The 17,851-nt window shown below is 48.0% G+C and overlaps 1 protein-coding gene across 2 annotated transcripts in view; it reads right to left on the reverse strand.

Moving 5' to 3' along the window:
* fat2 (FAT atypical cadherin 2) overlaps positions 1 to 15,108 on the reverse strand; it is an 83,980-nt gene extending 68,872 nt beyond the window's left edge. The window contains exons 1-2 of one of the 2 annotated variants that reach the window (XM_035649747.2): positions 14,814 to 15,108; positions 714 to 3,981 (exon numbers count right to left, since the gene is read on the reverse strand). In XM_035649747.2, coding sequence (XP_035505640.2) covers positions 714 to 3,951 — 3,238 coding nt within the window. In that variant the 5' untranslated portion in view covers positions 3,952 to 3,981; positions 14,814 to 15,108. The remainder of the gene's footprint in view (positions 1 to 713; positions 3,982 to 14,813) is intronic. The other variant, XM_047334350.1, reaches the window with a different exon arrangement.
* Positions 15,109 to 17,851: the final 2,743 nt, after the last annotated feature.

The following is a 17,851-nucleotide window of genomic DNA, read 5'->3' on the forward strand; positions in this document are numbered from 1 at the left end:
TGAACACCACAAGGCCGTTACGGTACATCCGCCTTCTGAAAAACAAGGAATGCCGAGCTTTTCTGCAAACAGTTGCCTTCAGAAACAAGTTTAACTATGGATACCCCCGAGGGGGGAAAAACCCAGCAACACAGAAAGACAGATATATTTCAGCGTGGCTGAAATATATCTCTATTGACAGAGAACTCTTGCCCTGATTTTATCTGAGCCTTGAGTGCAGCAGTGCAATAGTGGAATGTGCCACAATACGCTGAGAGGTCGCAGGGGAACCCTCTGTAAAGAATGTGTTGATGGGAGAACAGACAAAACCGCCTCAAACAGGCCCGAGGAAATACCACGTCGGACAAAGTGTGTGTTGGTCTCATCTGAAGGGAAACTCTGGGTTTCCCATACATTGGCTTATCTGCGGAGGCCTGCAGCCGTATCCACTCTGACCGCCACACATCATGTACCTTATCTACATATACTGAAGTTGAGTCAGAGCATTATTCTGGTTCCTACAGCTGAGAGAGCAACATTATGAATGAAGTTAAGGCTGTTTGTCAACTTTGAGTCTAGTGTTAAGTTGTGTGAGTCAAACACTGACAATTCTCTAATATAGTTCCTATTAAGATACATTTGATTTCATTTGGAAGAATAAACAAAAGAAATAACACATTCGATCATCCAGTTACTAACCATTATTACAATAAAGCCAAACCAGTGTTTCTCACCTGTTTCCTCGTCGATGGTGAAAACTCCGAGGCCAGAGCCTTCGTGGATGTGGAACCTGACGACTCCATCTCTGCCCGGATCCTTGTCTGAAGCCGTGAGCGTTACCACGGACGTCCCTGCCGCCGCGTCCTCCATCACGCCGGCTTCATAGACGAACTGTGAGAACACCGGCCGGTTGAGGTTCTCGTTGACATCCAGAACCTGAATCTCCACGAAGCAAGACGACGAGAGGGAACGAGGGAGGCCGTGGTCCACAGCCCGCACCGTCAGGTTGTACGATGGCCGCCTCTCAAAGTCCAGCTCCCTCTCGAGGGTCAGGGCCCCCGTGGAGGCGTCGAGGTGAAAGATCCCGCTCTCTGTGTTCTTGAGGTTGTAGGTGACGAGGCCGCCACTGCCCAGATCCAAGTCGACGCTCTCGACCCAGACGAGCAGGGTGCCCATGGGGACGTCTTCTGGAACTTTTATTCTGTAAATCTTAGGCACAAATTTGGGCCGGTTGTCATTGACGTCCTGCAAAACAACCACAAGGTCCATCGTGGAGAACAACTGAGGGCTGAGCTTGGCCTGGTCTCTGGCTTCAATCTGCAGGTCGTGCCGGGGTGAGGTCTCTCGGTCCAAATGACGCCTCACGGTGACTTCGCCCGTCAGTTCATCAATCCCGAACACGTCGGTAGACGTCAGCAGGGAATACTGGACGTTCCCATTCGTCTCTGCGTCCGCGTCGTTCGCACGAGCTGTAAAAACTTTAGAATCAACTTCTGCGTTTTCAGGCACACGAATCACATATCTGTGCTGATCAAAAACAGGAGGGTTGTCGTTGACGTCCATGACATTCACTGCGATGAATTTCCATGCGGAGGTTTGCGGCGTTCCCAGGTCGTAAACGGTGACGTTCAAAATGTAGAACTCCTTATTCTCTCTGTCTAGCGGGCATACTAACCGAAGGTCGCCAGAGAAAGTGTCGATGCAGAAACAGCTGTCTTCATTCCCGCTTGATATGGCGTAAACCAGCTTACTGTTAAACCCTGTGTCACCGTCCGTCGCCTTGAACTGAACAATGGTGGAATTCAGCGGATGGTCCTCAATGAGGTCAATGGAACTGGGAATGCTCAGGTCAAACTTGGGGGAATATCGGTTGGTGATGTGAACGTCAGAGAATATGTCTTCCTCTTGATTGGTTAAGACGGGTTTGATGGACTCTATCAGCTTATCGGTCAACTGTTTGTAGATTCCCGTTTCCCGGCAGTGGAGCATTGCCTCGTCACCCCTGTTCGTGACGGTTATCCTGACAACCGTGGCTTCGGAGTGATGCTTTCCGTCCGTGGCTGCAACTCTCAAAGTGAACGAACCGGCCCCCAGGGGAATCGGCTTGTTAAGGGCGATGGCTCCTGACACTGAGTCAATGTCAAACACTTGGAGCTCGTTTCCTGATTCGATGACATACGTCAGCTGCTGCAGCTCATCCAGATCGATGGCTGACAGCTCGCAGATCGTGTGCCCCACGGGTAAATCTTGAGGCACGGTGGAGTTGCAGCCCACCCTCTCGAACAGCGGGACGTTGTCGTTGACATTGTTCAGAGTTATGGTCACGGGACATTCGCTGACCTGACTGAAGGGGCTGCCGCTGTCCGAAGCCCAGACTCTCAGGTGGTACCGCCGCTTCATCAGTTCGTAGTCCAAGTGTTCGGAGGTCGAGATGATGCCGGTAAACGGGTCTATTGTAAAAGGGGAGGGGCCCGAGTTGGCAATTGCATAAGTCACAAAGCCATTTTTGCCTCTATCTTTGTCCGCGGCTGCTACTTTCAAAACACTGCTGCCAACCGGGCTGTTTTCATCCAGCGTGGCCTGATAGGAGCTCTGGGTGAACTCAGGGCCGTTGTCATTTTCATCCGTTATCTCCACCACCACATGAGTCTCCACTTCGCCGTGGTTGGCCATGACGTCAAACTCATATCGATCCTTTCCCTCATAGTCAAATTTCTCTGTTGTGATAATAATCCCCGTTTTGGGATTTATCTTGAATTTGGAGCTGTCTGGATTAGTTTTGATACTAAAGGTCACGTTATAAGGCCCCGAGGTGACGGACACCCTCAGTACGTGAGTTCTGGGAGGTGAGAACTCGCTCAGGGTGGCAATGTAGGTGTCTTCCAAAAATGCCAAGGGGCTGTAATGATACGCCGGAATTTGGATTTGTGTAATTTGAGAGAGTAAAGTCGGGGAGCTCCCTTCTTTAGCTTGAAGGGAAAGATTCAGCCCAGAAGGGGTTTGAGGCCAGATAATCCTCTTTGTAGAGATCACTTGGAAGTCACTGCCCTGCACACCTGAGGGGATTATCTCAAAACACTTGTGTGGATCCCCTCCAACAATATTAAGGGATTTCACGGACTTAACTCCGCCTTCCACGCAGACATTGATAGTTACTCTGCCGTCTGCGGAGACAGTGGGTTCTTGGGGAGATTTGATAACCGGAGGCCCCTTTGACATCTTATGGACATTTACCGTGACTCTTGCAACATTGCCGAATTTCTGCACGCCGGATATTTTCTTTTTCCTGTCCTCGGCTAAAACGGTGAGGTCGTATCTCGCCGACCGGGTGTGATTGAGCTTCTTGACGAGGCTGACCGTGCCTGTGAACGGATCCACGATAAAGGGATGAGCTCTGCTGGTGAAAGAGTAATAAAACTCAGCATTGCTCCCCATGTCTGCGTCCGTGGCACTGACCCGGACCACACTTGACTGAAGTGGGGTGTCCTCACTAATGGCCACGTTGTACGAAGCAGGATCGAACAGAGGCTTTAAGTCGTTGGTGTCAAGCACCTGGACAAACACCTTTGTCTTCGCCTGGAAGTTAGAAGTGCTTTCTGTTGCCTCCACAGTGACAGTGTAAGTGTCTCGGACCTCCCTGTTGAGGATAGCTGAGTTTCTGCTGCGAGTTTTGATCCTGAGGAAGCAGAAATCGCCAACTCTGACCGCTTCTGCTTGGAAAAGGCCGTCGTCATCACCTGAGACGACATCGTATGCGAGTTCCCAGAACACGTCGGTCACTTCGATGCCCATCTTCACCGGCGTGTCGACGTACGTCCGTGGCGCAGAGTTCTCGTTGATGGTGACGTTGTAGAGGTGGTGTGTGAACCTCAGTGGCGAGCTGTCTTTTCCTTTTCCCACAATCCCCTGACATCTCGCCACGTGCAGGAGAACTGCAGCTAAAGCGAGGAGTGTTGTTCCCCAAGCTGCCATCTTTATTGCATCCGTGAAGATTCCTCAGACCTAAAGAAAGTAAAGAAAAGGATAAATATAAATGTCATGCAACATGCCATCATTTAGGAATAAAAGAATCCTGTGTGGAAATAAACTTCCTGGAGTAAATAGTCTTGTCTGTATCAACTTGTATATCTGCAGAAAAACTCGTAACACACACAGAATATACAATGACTCAACAGAACAGGGGACGTCTAGGGTGAGGTATCCAACTCGTGTCCCAACGTGTCGTGACAAGAGACAAAACATAAAACAACACATTGTCTCTTGCTCTCCGAGCTTTCTCAGACAGGTGGCAGCCAAAAACCCTTCCCCATAATTGTTCTTTCAGTGGCCAAATACCAGCAACAAGTACTCATGAAAATTATTACTCTTAAGCTGCCGTCAGCCTGCAGCTCAGAGGACGGATTTGTAAGTCTGATGACTCGGTATCATGCGGGCGACGGTGGGAGGTTCAGTCCTGATCCGAGAGTAAACGGCTGCATGTGCGATCGCTGAACATGAGGCATTACACATCCCCGGAGGCGTGAGCCATCAAAATTGCTGGTTTGTGTAATAAACCAGAAAAACAGAATCCCAGGCAGTTGGAAGTGAAATCTCTCTCTACAAGGAAGAGCTGATCAACACCGCAGCAGGAATTGTTAAAAATGGATTAAAACTGATTAACCTTGATCTCTTGTGTTAGTTTGAGCCACAGAACTGATTATTTAAAAACAATGCTGCGTTCAGATTTTTCAGAAAATGGCAGAATGAGCCAAACGAATGGTCTGACATGACATTAATTGATCAATCCAATTTATTTTGTTTTTTCCTGTCTCTACTTAAGTGCGTTCAAATCATTTTTGTATGGTTTATTGTCACTTCCAGTTTCCTTCGATGCAGATTCAACGATGAGAGAACTTGTCAGGTCTTGTCATAAACTACCTCGGATCGAATCTACGGTTTAATGCATGTTTGTCTTTGTTGGTAGAACCGATGTGATCGACATCCTGAACTCTGTAAAAACAGAGCAGGACAGTGTCTATCTTCACCGACTCCACATATAACTGTTAAAAAAATGTTTGAATCATTTGGATTGATACAACTGTACAGTGAAAAAAAGAGAGGGGGGGTTGAAAACAAACAAATAACACAAACACTGTGTCTAAACCAGGGACAATACACATTTTCAATACTGGCACATTCTTTAATGTTTACCTAAAGTACATTTATAAAAAAAAAAAAGTTCACCGGAGGAATAATGCTAATGCTAAAGCTAACCGTCTGCTGACACACCTGGCGTCCTCTCGTGGATGCTAACTGCTAACGCTAACTGTCTGCTGACACCTGCCGTCCTCTCGTGATTCAATGCCTCTGCTGCACCGGAAGTTTCCGGTTTCTTTGCCTCACAGTTGCATATTCTACAGCGATTGGTTTTCTGTATTTGTGACGAACCAATTCTAGTTTGAACAGGATTCATTCAAGTGTTAGTCCCATGTACGAGTCCACGAGGGAGTAAGAAGGAGGCCTTAACCTCTTCATCGACAAAAACCACATAACCCAAATTTGCCCAAGAACCATGTAAATGCACGAGCCGACGTGGCGAACGGCTGATGCACGCGGGCCACGCCACTGTGCCAGCTCCAGTTTCAAGAAGCCCACGACTGATAGCAGCGAGAGCCGGAGGGCAGAACACATTGCCCTTCACTGTCTCTGCGACAGCTGAAAGTAAATCCACGCAAAACAATCTCCAGGGCAGAAATTCCGTTCCCTTAGATCAGAGATGAAAAAGATCTGTCACTTTTTTCTTCCTCTTCTTCTCTTGGCAGGAGGTGTTATTAAGAGAAACATCTAAACCGTTTGAACGTGTTGTCAGTCTATTAAAGACTCCTGGATGAACGCGACCACACAAAGGCAAGACTAGGGATGTCTTCACACATTGGGCCACAAAGGTATGAACACCAGGGTCATACATAGTCTCACGATCCATATGGGTTTGTCTCCAGGTCGTCGGGCGCTGGAGGTTTCCAGTGGAGGGCGACAGGTATGTGGGTTTTTATCTGAACTCTCCCGGGGACAGATAATCAGATGACTGCAGTCACACTCGCTGTTTGGGTTTTGGAAGAGATTTAGTGCATCTCGTAATTTTCCCCCATTTTTTTTTCTTCTGCAGCGCCATTTCTCGATCTTTTACATCTGCGAGAGCGGATTAAAATAGCTCAGGCCTGCGGGACATCCCTAACCCTAACCCCCATTGTGGTATCTCCGGGTCTGAGGGCTTTGAGTTTTGTTGTCCAGCAACGAGTCTGGCCCCAATTTTACACGCGTTAGTCTCAACAACACGAATCTACAGGATTGGCTAAATTAGATCTACAACGTAATCCTCAGTAAGTGTCTAATTACAGGTTTAGTGTAATGACAAGAAAATGCCTGGACTTCGTCAGTGCAGGTCTGAGAGCAGCTTCTGTCGCCTCACTCAATATCCAGAGGAACATTAGTCACATTTCTCATCTGAACATTAGCTAGTTTTCTTATATTGTCTAATATGATTCGATGATTTGGTTTTGATGCATCCACATATGCAATTGTGCAATTATGAATTGCTTTAGAGGAGATTTAAAAATATAAATACTGTGATATTATAAATAGGCTATATCGCCCAGCCCTATGATGAAGCCATAAATACTTATAAGTATTTTATTAATAGAAGTCCGCGTTAATTTACGACTTTATTCTCATAACATTTCGATTTTATTCTCATAAAATTACGACTTTATTCTCAAAGTCTCCAATATTTTTCTCTCTCAATTTGGCCCTAATACTCCGTCGTTACCTGAGTAACACGGATGTGAAGTTTCCTGCAAAAATTCCAAATGGTTTTCAACTTCTTCTCTGGAAACTAAATGACTTTAGACGGACGGATAATAATTATAAAAACAGATTCTCTTTTTCAAAGACATTGCACTCGACCCAAAGTTTCTTTTTTGCAATTTGTGAGCATACAGAGCATCGAACGATATCTGACCACATCATTACTCAGAGGGGAAATCGCTTAAAGTATATCATATATTAATATAATAAAGGTAAAACGCAGGCTGAGGCCGTTAGTGAGCCAGCGAGCGGAGGAGGAGGAGGGTGATGTAAGTGGGCCATGAAGATGGATTGCACTCTGATTGAAAACACAGAAATATAATGAATTCATTTCAAGCTAATGAACGTTGCACCAGACACCAAATGAATCCCACAAATCAGCGGCGGGTTTTTTTTCCCAACGTCACACTCGTTAATACTCGAGTGCTGCACAACCACGGGCAGGTTTGTGTCGCATGCTGGACTCTGGCAAGTCGTGGTGAGAGAAAAAAGAATTGAACTCTGCTGCAAACTGACTCGTCACTTTCTCTGCAATCGAGAAGAGGAAGAAAAAAAACTCGACTGAACATGAAACTGAGAGGAAAGAGGAATGTTTCCATCCAAACATCCAGAGCTGCGGGGCAGAAACCTCAGGCCATCACTGCTGACACACACACACACACACACACACACACACACACACACACACACAGGTAGCGACCTGCAGCCACATGTTCAGCTTCCCGGGTCACATTTCACCACCAACTCCTATAGACACAGAACAGATGAGTAGCAGTCCGTCAGTGTGACGCTTGAAGCTCCTGCAGACACAACACGGACGGTTACAGACCCAACGTGGTTACAGACCCAACGTGGTTACAGACCCAACGCGGTTACAGACACAACTCTAGGAATGTTTACTGGGTTTTTTCCGTGTCTGCCAGCGCTCGGCTGCAGACTGAGGAGAGCGAGAGCAGACAGAGTGATTTTATCCGCCGACAGCGGCTTAATCAGAGATATTAAGTGTCTTGATTCTTGTGTTCTGCTTTGAATTACAATAATTATTCACGTTTCAACATTTACTGTCTCGCTGTTCAAATGATGAGTCCACGTTATTTGAATCAATTGAATTCTGAGTAAAAAGTTGAGTATGGTCTGAAGAACAGTCTGTGAATATCTGGCGTCAGTCGATTGTTTCAAAACTTTTTAAATTATTCTAAAGTTTTTAATAAGTAAAGTTGTTCTTGCTCCTCTCGTTAATACGTGTGAATACATGTCGCAGATTCATCTATAAAGACGACGTCGTGTCCTTCAACTCATGAAAATGTACATTTAACCAGTGGCGGCACATGGACTTAAGTACTGTACTTAAGTACACTTTCTGAGTTTTTGTACTTTACTTGAGTATTGGCGTTTTTTTTGGAAACATTTTACTTTCACTCCACAACATTTGAAGGTCGAATATTGTACTTTTCACTCCTCTACATTCATATGAAGCCCCTTGTCGAGGTACATACAGTACAATGAGTTTAGAAGAAGAAAAAAGTACTTTGAATACTGAAGTATTTTTAAAAGCAAGAACTCCTGATCTTTAACTCAAGTAATAATTTGACTCGGCGACTTTCACTTGTTGTCGGACTAACATTTGGATCGGTTCTTCTGCTCAAGTAATGGAGCGGTGTACTGTAAACGTTATTCCTTCATTTCCTGTGTGAAGACTATTGGAACACGGACAAGTCGGATCACGGATCCGTATCGCTGCCAACTCGGCAGCCGGAGGGCGGGAGCCTAGTTTGATGTTCCCAACCCAGCGTCTCGCAGCGTCTCGCAGCGTCTCGCAGCGTCTCGCAGCGTCTCGCAGCGTCTCGCAGCGTCTCGCAGCGTCTCGTAGCGTCTCGTAGCGTCTCATAGGCCTCGCAGCGTCTCGCAGCGTCTCGCAGCGTCTCGCAGCGTCTCGTAGGCCTCGTAGCGTCTCGTAGCGTCTCGTAGGCCTCGTAGCGTCTTGCAGCGTCTCGTAGGCCTCGCAGCGTCTCGTAGCGTCTCTTAGCGTCTCGTAGGCCTCGTAGCGTCTTGCAGCGTCTCGTAGGCCTCGCAGCGTCTTGCAGCGTCTCGTAGCGTCTCGTAGGCCTCGCAGCGTCTCGTAGGCCTCGCAGCGTCTCGCAGCGTCTCGCAGCGTCTCGCAGCGTCTCGTAGGCCTCGCAGCGTCTCGTAGGCCTCGCAGCGTCTCGTAGGCCTCGCAGCGTCTCGCAGCGTCTTGCAGCGTCTCGCAGCGTCTCGTAGGCCTCGCAGCGTCTCGTAGGCCTCGCAGCGCCTCGCAGCGTCTCGTAGCGGCTCGCAGCGTCTCGTAGGCCTCGCAGCGTCTCGTAGGCCTCGCAGCGTCTCGTAGGCCTCGCAGCGTCTCGTAGGCCTCGCAGCGTCTCGTAGGCCTCGCAGCGTCTCGCAGCGTCTCGTAGCGGCTCGCAGCGTCTCGTAGGCCTCGCAGCGTCTCGTAGGCCTCGCAGCGTCTCGTAGGCCTCGCAGCGTCTCGCAGCGTCTCGTAGTGGCTCGCAGGCCTCGCAGGCCTCTCGTAGCGTCTCGCAGCGTCTCGCAGCGTCTCGCAGCGTCTCGCAGCGTCTCGTAGCGGCTCGCAGGCCTCTCGTAGCGTCTCGCAGCGTCTCGCAGGCCTCGCAGCGTCTCATAGCGTCTCGTAGCGTCTCGCAGGCCCGGTGGCGTACAGGTGATTATTATCTCCGTATGTTTGCACAAAGCTTCTTCACCTGTAAACTGTGGTGCAGGAGACTAATGGGAGAAAGTGGTCTTGTATGGGAATTAAAGGATTTCTAGGTTTTCTTCTTCTTCTCCTTTTGTCACCGAAAACTAGACCACATTATTCCAGCTGCCCCCCCCCCCCCCCCCTTTCATCCCGTCGACCCCCGTTTCCTGGTTTTTGTGAGGTGATTACGCCCACATCCTCCCAAATAAAGGAGAGAAGAGAGACGAGAGCGCTGCCGGGATTCAGGAGAAACATAATCCGCGAGGGATCAGGTCGAGGTGCGAAGTGCGGACGTGGGCGTTTCAAAGAAGTCCTGAAGACGCTTTGTGTAAATTCAAATGCAGATTTAATTATGAGTCAAAGCTTCTTTTTTTTCTCACATGAAACATATTTGCAGTAACTTGAATTACCCCCCAAAGTAAAATGACCCTCCCAAAGAGGGAAACCACAACCTGAATGTTCCGCAGATGTTCCTGCTGTTGTGAACGTGACTCACTTCAACTTCAACATCAGGAAAATGTCTGCTTTCAAACTCGTCTAGAAATGAGTTTTACGTTTAATAAATGTGTATTTGTTCAACCTCCTTTCATAATGAAGAATATCAGCTTCATTCTCCTGTATCCTGTGTTGCTTTCAACAAAAAGCCACTTGCAGTATTAAAACGCATTAATAACGATGGCGATGTTAACGTGCTACGAAATGATGAAGAAGCGAGTTACAGTGAATTGTTCATCATATTATTCAACACGTTTCATCATCCTCGTGAAACCAAAACTTACTTCCAGGCGCTTTTTCTCATTTGCATAATTTCAGCGTTCAATTCCCTCATCAACAAGCGCAGTTTGTAGCTCGGTACGGTCGGACATGAGGCGCCCGCCGCGCCACTCGTGTCCCTCGGTGAAAAGGAACAACCCGCGAGCCGTCGACAACAAAGCAACAAAGCGGCGTCTCGCTCCCTGGAAAAATAGAAGGAAAACGTCAAATTTGACAGTGAAGTGCTCGGACCAGGTTTATTTCACAGCAGCCAAAGGTTGTGAGACGTGACGCTCTCCGGGTGTCGGGGAAAAACAATCAGGCGAGTTCGTACCAAACCCGCTGGAACGAAGAAACGGAGAAGGTTACGGAAAGAAAAAGGGCTGAGTCGTCGTGATGATAGAGAAGGGATGATTGGATGATTAACACTTTGTGTGGAAGAGCCTGGTGGCTTCGCTCTAATCCCCACTAATCCCCACGGAATATAACTGCAACGCTTTATTCCAAATCGCAGAACAAATTGTTTCTCCTCGGCACAACGGAGCTCTTGATGTCCCGGTGTCGTTTCTTTGAGGGGGATTAACTGTAAATATATGATGCTGCGGGAAAGCAAAGTCAACTACAAAGTATTTATGGACGCATATTTTTGGAGGACATTCTTTTAATATATATATATATATATATATATATATAAAACTTGATGAGAATCAGATCTGGGAACCGTCCACTGATAATTCTCCGAGCCTTATTGATTTGTATTCGTAGACGATCACGTGACCTGGAGACGACTCATCGCACGGAGCAACTATCCATGCTCCCTTTGCAGCTGCACAGTGAACTTTGCAACTCCAATTTATTCGTGGATCGATTTGAGGATGAACACCGAGAGACGACCGCTGGCAAACTCCCCGGTTGCTCCACTTGCAACTTTGGCGGCTCTGGTTTCCTGCAGCCGCTGCACCGTCAGCAACTTTATCTCCAGCCGCAATAACTCACTATGCGAGCGACGCTCTCCATCGGAGCCCGAGCGGCGGTTTGGACGACCGCTCCACTTCCATCCCCTCGCTCAGCTTCCGTGCACCACACGCACCATCTGCTGGCTTCAGAAGAACAAACACGCTCCTCCAGTGAGGTGACACTTTCATTTCGTCATCCGGCTTCCAGTTAACTACATTTAAATAAAAAAGACGCCTCTCGCAGTGTTTTTTTCCTTTTTCTCCGTCTGTTCAATCAGGCAGCGACCTTCACCAAGGTCAGACAGTCTGACGGCAAGTCACGTTTCCCATGTTTCAAGTGATGCAAGAGCCTGAAAGTCACCGCTGCCGTTCAGTTTACAGAATCGATCTCGATTCATGAAATTAAAAAAGTTTCATGTTTTCGCTTGAGTAGATCTTTCATAAAATAAAGGGAGTTATTCTGCCCCGTGTAAATATGTACAAGACGGAGCGAGCTGTCAATCACTGCTTTGTTCACCCCGCCGGCAGCGGCGGCTTCGCCAGCCCACCGGCGGAGAGGATTGATATTCTGTCGCGTCGTGTTCAACCTGTGACACGAACCACGGAAAAAAACACATTCAAATCAGAATGAAAAGTCTCACGTCCCCCTGGTTACGTGAGGCCGCAGCCACGGACCAATTAAAACGAGGCGGTGGAGGGGTCAGGGGGTCGGGGGGGAGGGGTCAGGGGAAGTAGTACCTGATAAGCCGCGACCAGACTCCGTCGTTCTCCGCTCCCTAATCCGACCTGCTCTCATTTATGGGGAGAGAAACTGATCTGCTCTTCATCTTTATGACTGTTTCCTGCTCCGACTGTTGTTGGCGCTCTATGACGCTGACCTTTGACCCTCTGTGCCCCCGGGTTGGGGGTGAAAATCATTCCGTTATTATTCGCAGGGCATCGTTTTCTAGCATTTTAAAAGACATTATTTTCAAACTGTTCTTCCAAACTTTAAAGGAATCTAAACTAAACGTCGTCCGCTGAAACTTTCACATTCAGATCGGAGCAACAACAGGGCTTGTGTGAGGGGGGGGTTACGATGCTCACCCCCCCGACCCCCAGAGTCTGGGAGGGTTCACGGGTCGGGAAGGTGCGCGCCCTCCGACCTCGCGCCTCCCTCACACCCACACGGCATGAGGCCCGGGACGCGCAGGCCTTGAACTGGAGGCTCGTGTGGTTATATCTGAGCGGAGGTGATGAACCCCGTCAGGACGACGGAGCGCAGAGCAGCTCCGAGGTCACGGGCCGCAAGTCAGGAAGTGAACGTGTGAGCGTCATCACATTCCAAAGTTTCCACTTTGAACTAATATTCAAATCTGAATGTGAGAAAAACTCACATTCAGACGAACCATCCACGAAAATCCTACAAATTCTTAAGTCAATCTCCATAGGAAGAAAAATGCAAATCAAATCAAAGTATAAACTGGCATATAACCAAAGCCCACACAGAGTATTTAATCACTTTGACTGTACGAGGTGTTCTGATGAACTACACACATTCCTCCCATGCTGCTGCTCTACAGTAACACATTCTGTGTGTGTGTGTGTGTGTGTGTGTGTGTGTGTGTGTGTGTGTGTGTTCAACCATCTGTGGCGCAAAGTGGCCCCGGGGTGAAAAACTCTAACTGTCGGGTCACCAATAATAATAAAAAAAGAAAGTTGACTAATGGGTGTCAGCTGTTCCCTCTCGTCTCATTAGCCCCTCCCCCTCCCCCCTCACAACCACCACATGACACGCCCACGACTTCAATATTGAGTTTTTCAAAGACAGACAGGATCATTTCTTCTCTCACTCAACAGTCGGAGAAACGTTTACAGCCGGAGCATCTGTGAAAGTTTCTTTTCTCGTGGTGGCGGAGCGCGACAGCAGACGCTCGTTAATCGTCTGTGTGAGACTTAAAGAGTCATTTGAGGCAAGACGGCGACAATAAAACCTAAAAAGTCTTTTCTCTTGTGTAAAGAATAAGAGCATTGAGGCCAATTAACGGTTTAAACTGCTGCATATTAAACCATATTACACCAATTTTTACTGTACCAGCCTCTGTGCAGGGTAACCTCATGTCGTGTGAAGGGTCGGGGGCCCCTCGGCACACACTCTCACACACACTCTCACACACACACACACACACACACACACACACACACACACTCAAACACACACACACACACACACACACACACGCACACACACACACTCAAACACACACACACACACACACACACACACACACACACACACACACACACACACACACACACACACACACACACACACACACACACACACACACACACACACACACACACACGGTCACTCAGGCCTCACAGCAAACACTATAATCACAGGGAGGGTCACACAACCCCCCCCCCCCCCAATCCCTCTGTCCTGCATGGAGGCCACTTCCCTTCCTCCCTCCAGCGACACTTCATCTCCGTGTCTCTGAAGCAACGTGTCTTCTGTCAAATCAACCATCAGAATATTCTGACGAATAAAAAGATGAAAGATGAAAACGATCTGCACGAGCCACAGAAACTTCTTAATGGGAAAACTAAACTAAGTCTTTAATCCTTCTTGAGTTAATTACGCCGCCCTTATCCAGAGATGCTGAATTCCTCCAGAGTCACGAAAATAAAACCAATTATTTTTTGACGATATCCTTTTTTAAAATGAACCATCGTCCAGACTTCTCAGGTCAAACGAGGGTCTGAGAGCTTCTTTCTGCACCAAGTTGATGTTTCCATTATGGAAAGTCACCTTTTTTTTCTATAAAGAGGTGAAGTGGGTCATCTTCACCTCCATCCATTCCCCCCCCCCCCCCCCCACAAGAGTCATTTCCCCCCAAAAAACAGTGACACAACTCAAATCACAAGATTGTGCACGGTGATTGAGCAATTTCTTTCATTCCGACACGGAATGAATGTGAATAGAGAAGAAAGAGAAGGGAGGGGGCCGAGCAGAGCTGCGTGTGTTGACATGCGCCTCCACCGCCGCTCTTCACCTCCCTGCCTCGCACACGCCCCGGGCAGAAACTGTCAAATACAAAGATTAAGAAAATCCTTCACTCATAAAACACACTCGTATGAAAACACACACACACACACACACACACACACACACACACACACACACACACACACACACACACACACACACACACACACACACACACACACACACACACACACACACACACACACACACACGTCTCTCTTTCCTGAGATGAGGTGAATTCACTTCATAAAAACATTATAAATCATCACAGGAACCTGAATCAAGACACTGTAAGTTCATGATTGTGACTATAAAGAAGTGATGAAGGAAACATAATGTGGCAAACAAGTGATTTTCAACCCCCCCTGCTCTGCTCTGTTTATATCTTTTATTATATGTACATACACACACACACACGCTGGGCAATGTTTAATCATAGTGTAACAGTAAATAGTGGTGTCATGTGCACAATGCGCAGCAGTGTGAGGATGTGTGCGGCGGCGTGCACGTGAAAACACACCTGAGGTCGAGTTGGGTGACTCTTCCAGGAATTCCTGCCCGTTTGTCCCGCTCACGCTTCAGGAACTTTAAGAATCCTCTGACGGGACGCCGACAGCCGGTGTCCTCCCATAGTGTGGCCCCGGTGGGAAGTCCGTGGAAACACAGGAAAAGAAACGGTGAACACACACATTCACACACACGCAGCAGGAGTTGCAGGAGAGTGTGTGACCAACTAACTTCAACTCCAACGCCTTCAAAGGCTCTGAACCAAAGTGCTGCTGAGACTCTTCAACACTCCCTCAGGAGGCTCATCTCATCTCCACCCACTTCTCACACTGTCCCTCCTCTAACTCTGACACACACACACACACACACACACACACACACACACACACACACACACGCACACACACACACACACACACACACACACACACACACACACACACACACACACACACACACACACACACACACACACACACACACACACACACACACACACACACACCTCCATGTGCCCAGATTGTGGGCTGCGCTCCCCCACTTGCCTTTGGGCCTTGGCCAGGACTGTGGACTGAGCTTCTAGGGTGTGTGTGTGTGTGTGTGTGTGTGTGTGTGTGTGTGTGTGTGTGTGTGTGTGTGTGTGTTGTGATTCGATGCAGAGCAGTTTCCTCAAAACATGACATCTGTCGAAAAGGTTTTGCTCTCAGTCGGGGCAATAACAGATTTTAAGAAAAGTTAATTTAGATATAACACAACAAATCAAACCACACCCACACATTCACACCCACACATTCACACACACAATTTCACACACACACACACACACACACGCATTCACACACACATTCTCTCTCACACACATTCACACACACACACACACACACACACACACACACACGCATTCACACACACACATTCTCTCTCACACACATTCACACACACACACACACACGAGACATAAATTCGTGAAATAATAATTCCACGTCTATTTGCTGCAGGGTTGTTGTTTTTATATTTATAATCCCTGAGCGACAAGAGAAGCCCAAACTTTTGCAAACAATTACACAGATTTGCTTATGGAATAATAGAACAGAACACGGCTCTGAAAAGGGGCAGTTCAACCAAATTAGAGAGGGAAAAACTAACTCAACATCCCGCCCTCCCCCTGGTCGCGTCTGGTCGTACAGATAATGTTTTTCTGCCCATTTCAATTCAGAAAAAACCCTTTCTCCCCACTCGAGGGGCCGACACACTCACAACACATGCTGGGAAACCACTGGCCTCCGGGCGTGTGGCTCAGGAAGCTCCTTCTGATTGGAGGATGTTCCCGTCAGTATTCCATCCGTTGCCTCTCTACACCTGTTCAAAGATGCTCTTTCCTCTTACTATTGGAACAGAGGTACATGTACATACTGTGATAGTGTTTTATCTTCCATTGTTAGTTATCATTGATACCATCACTTTCCCATGTATTTACCTCTTCTCCATAAATACCATATGAAAGACTCACGCTAGGTTAAGTTAATATGCTCATTTTTGTGCGTGAAGAAATATCTTCTGCATATGTTTTGATGTTCCTCTCAAGGGGTCATTTCCCCGTGAAGAGTTGGAAATATCACCGAACCGGTCTGGGTGGAACCACGTGACTAATCAGTAACTCACGATGGGCTACTACGAAAAAATCACCTCAGCCTAATTACCCCATCACAGGGGCAATTATCTGCCGTGGTCTTTTTTTCTTGTTGCAGCAGAAGCTCGACAGGCTTTGTCCTGCTGTTGTGTCAACACAGTGAATGAGTCCAGTGCATACAGCTCTCCAACCGCCGCCCGGGGCCATGAATGTGCTGAGGAACAAGAGGGAGGATCAAGTGGGGCGGGCGGAGACCGCGACCACGGAGGTGATGGAGGTGATGGAGGCGATGGAGGCATCAGATCTTTAGATCATCAAGTCATTTCGGCCTCATTTCTATGAACTGAGAGAGTTGACGCTCTGTTACAGGAAGACGTCGGATCAGAGCGCAGGTCATTTGACGGAAAGGTTTTTTTACACTTCAAAGTCCGAACCGGCGCTTGTGTTTCTGTTCCGTTGCAGACATTTGGTCCGGTGAACAAAGGATTCTGGAAAGAAATGAGCCTTTTTTTAAAATAAAGTCAATCGTCACGTCATCTGCAGCAGCTGACGATAAGCGATATTCACGAAAGCAGGTCTCGCTTCTGGCTTGAACGAGGCCTTTTCTCTCTCTGCGCAGGAACACAATGGACCGAACCGGCGCCGCTAATCGTGTCGGGTGATGTCGAGGGTGGTCGGGAGAGAAGGAAAGAAGGAAAAACATCAATTCACATTAGCATTGCGATTCTTATATTGTACCATTCTGAATTGATTCAAATATGCCCAGGTTGTGTGCAGCAGCTGGGAAGCGTAGAGCCTGGAACACACTGGACGGTGTTCAGACGTCCTGGACTTCATGACTTCATGATTGGCTTTGCGAGACAAAAGGCTTCTCCAGTCCACCGAGCGACGACCGGACCCGAGTCGTGTCCACCAGTGAAGGTGAAAAAGAAATTCTCTGTTCTGTATTAAAAGCTTCAACCAACTACGTCCGTACTGTTTCACCTGTTTCCCCCGGTCACTTGGTCCGTCGGTCCGGACCTTTCACACCTACAACTTTACTTACTGAAATAGGTGTGCAATTATGTCAGGTTTTTTTTTTTTTTAAAAAGAGTGTAATATCCCTTTAAAGCGGAACAGAAGGTGAGGCCGAAGCTTCCCCGAGGCGCCATGTCCAGAGATGTTTCAGGGCCAAGGCAGAGAGACCTGATGGAGACAGAGAGGAGAGAGAGGCAACACATGGACCTGCAGAGAGGGAGGGAGGGAGGGAGAGAGGGAGGGAGGGAGGGAGAGAGAGAGAGAGAGAGAGGGAGAGAGGGAGGGAGAGAGGGATGGAGAGAGAGAGAGAGAGAGAGAGAGAGAGAGAGAGAGAGAGAGAGGGAGGGAGAGAGACAGAGAGAGAGAGAGAGAGAGAGAGAGAGAGAGAGAGAGAGAGAGAGAGA

This window comes from Scophthalmus maximus, chromosome 9 (genome assembly GCF_022379125.1).
Source record: "Scophthalmus maximus strain ysfricsl-2021 chromosome 9, ASM2237912v1, whole genome shotgun sequence".
Lineage (NCBI taxonomy): Eukaryota > Metazoa > Chordata > Actinopteri > Pleuronectiformes > Scophthalmidae > Scophthalmus > Scophthalmus maximus.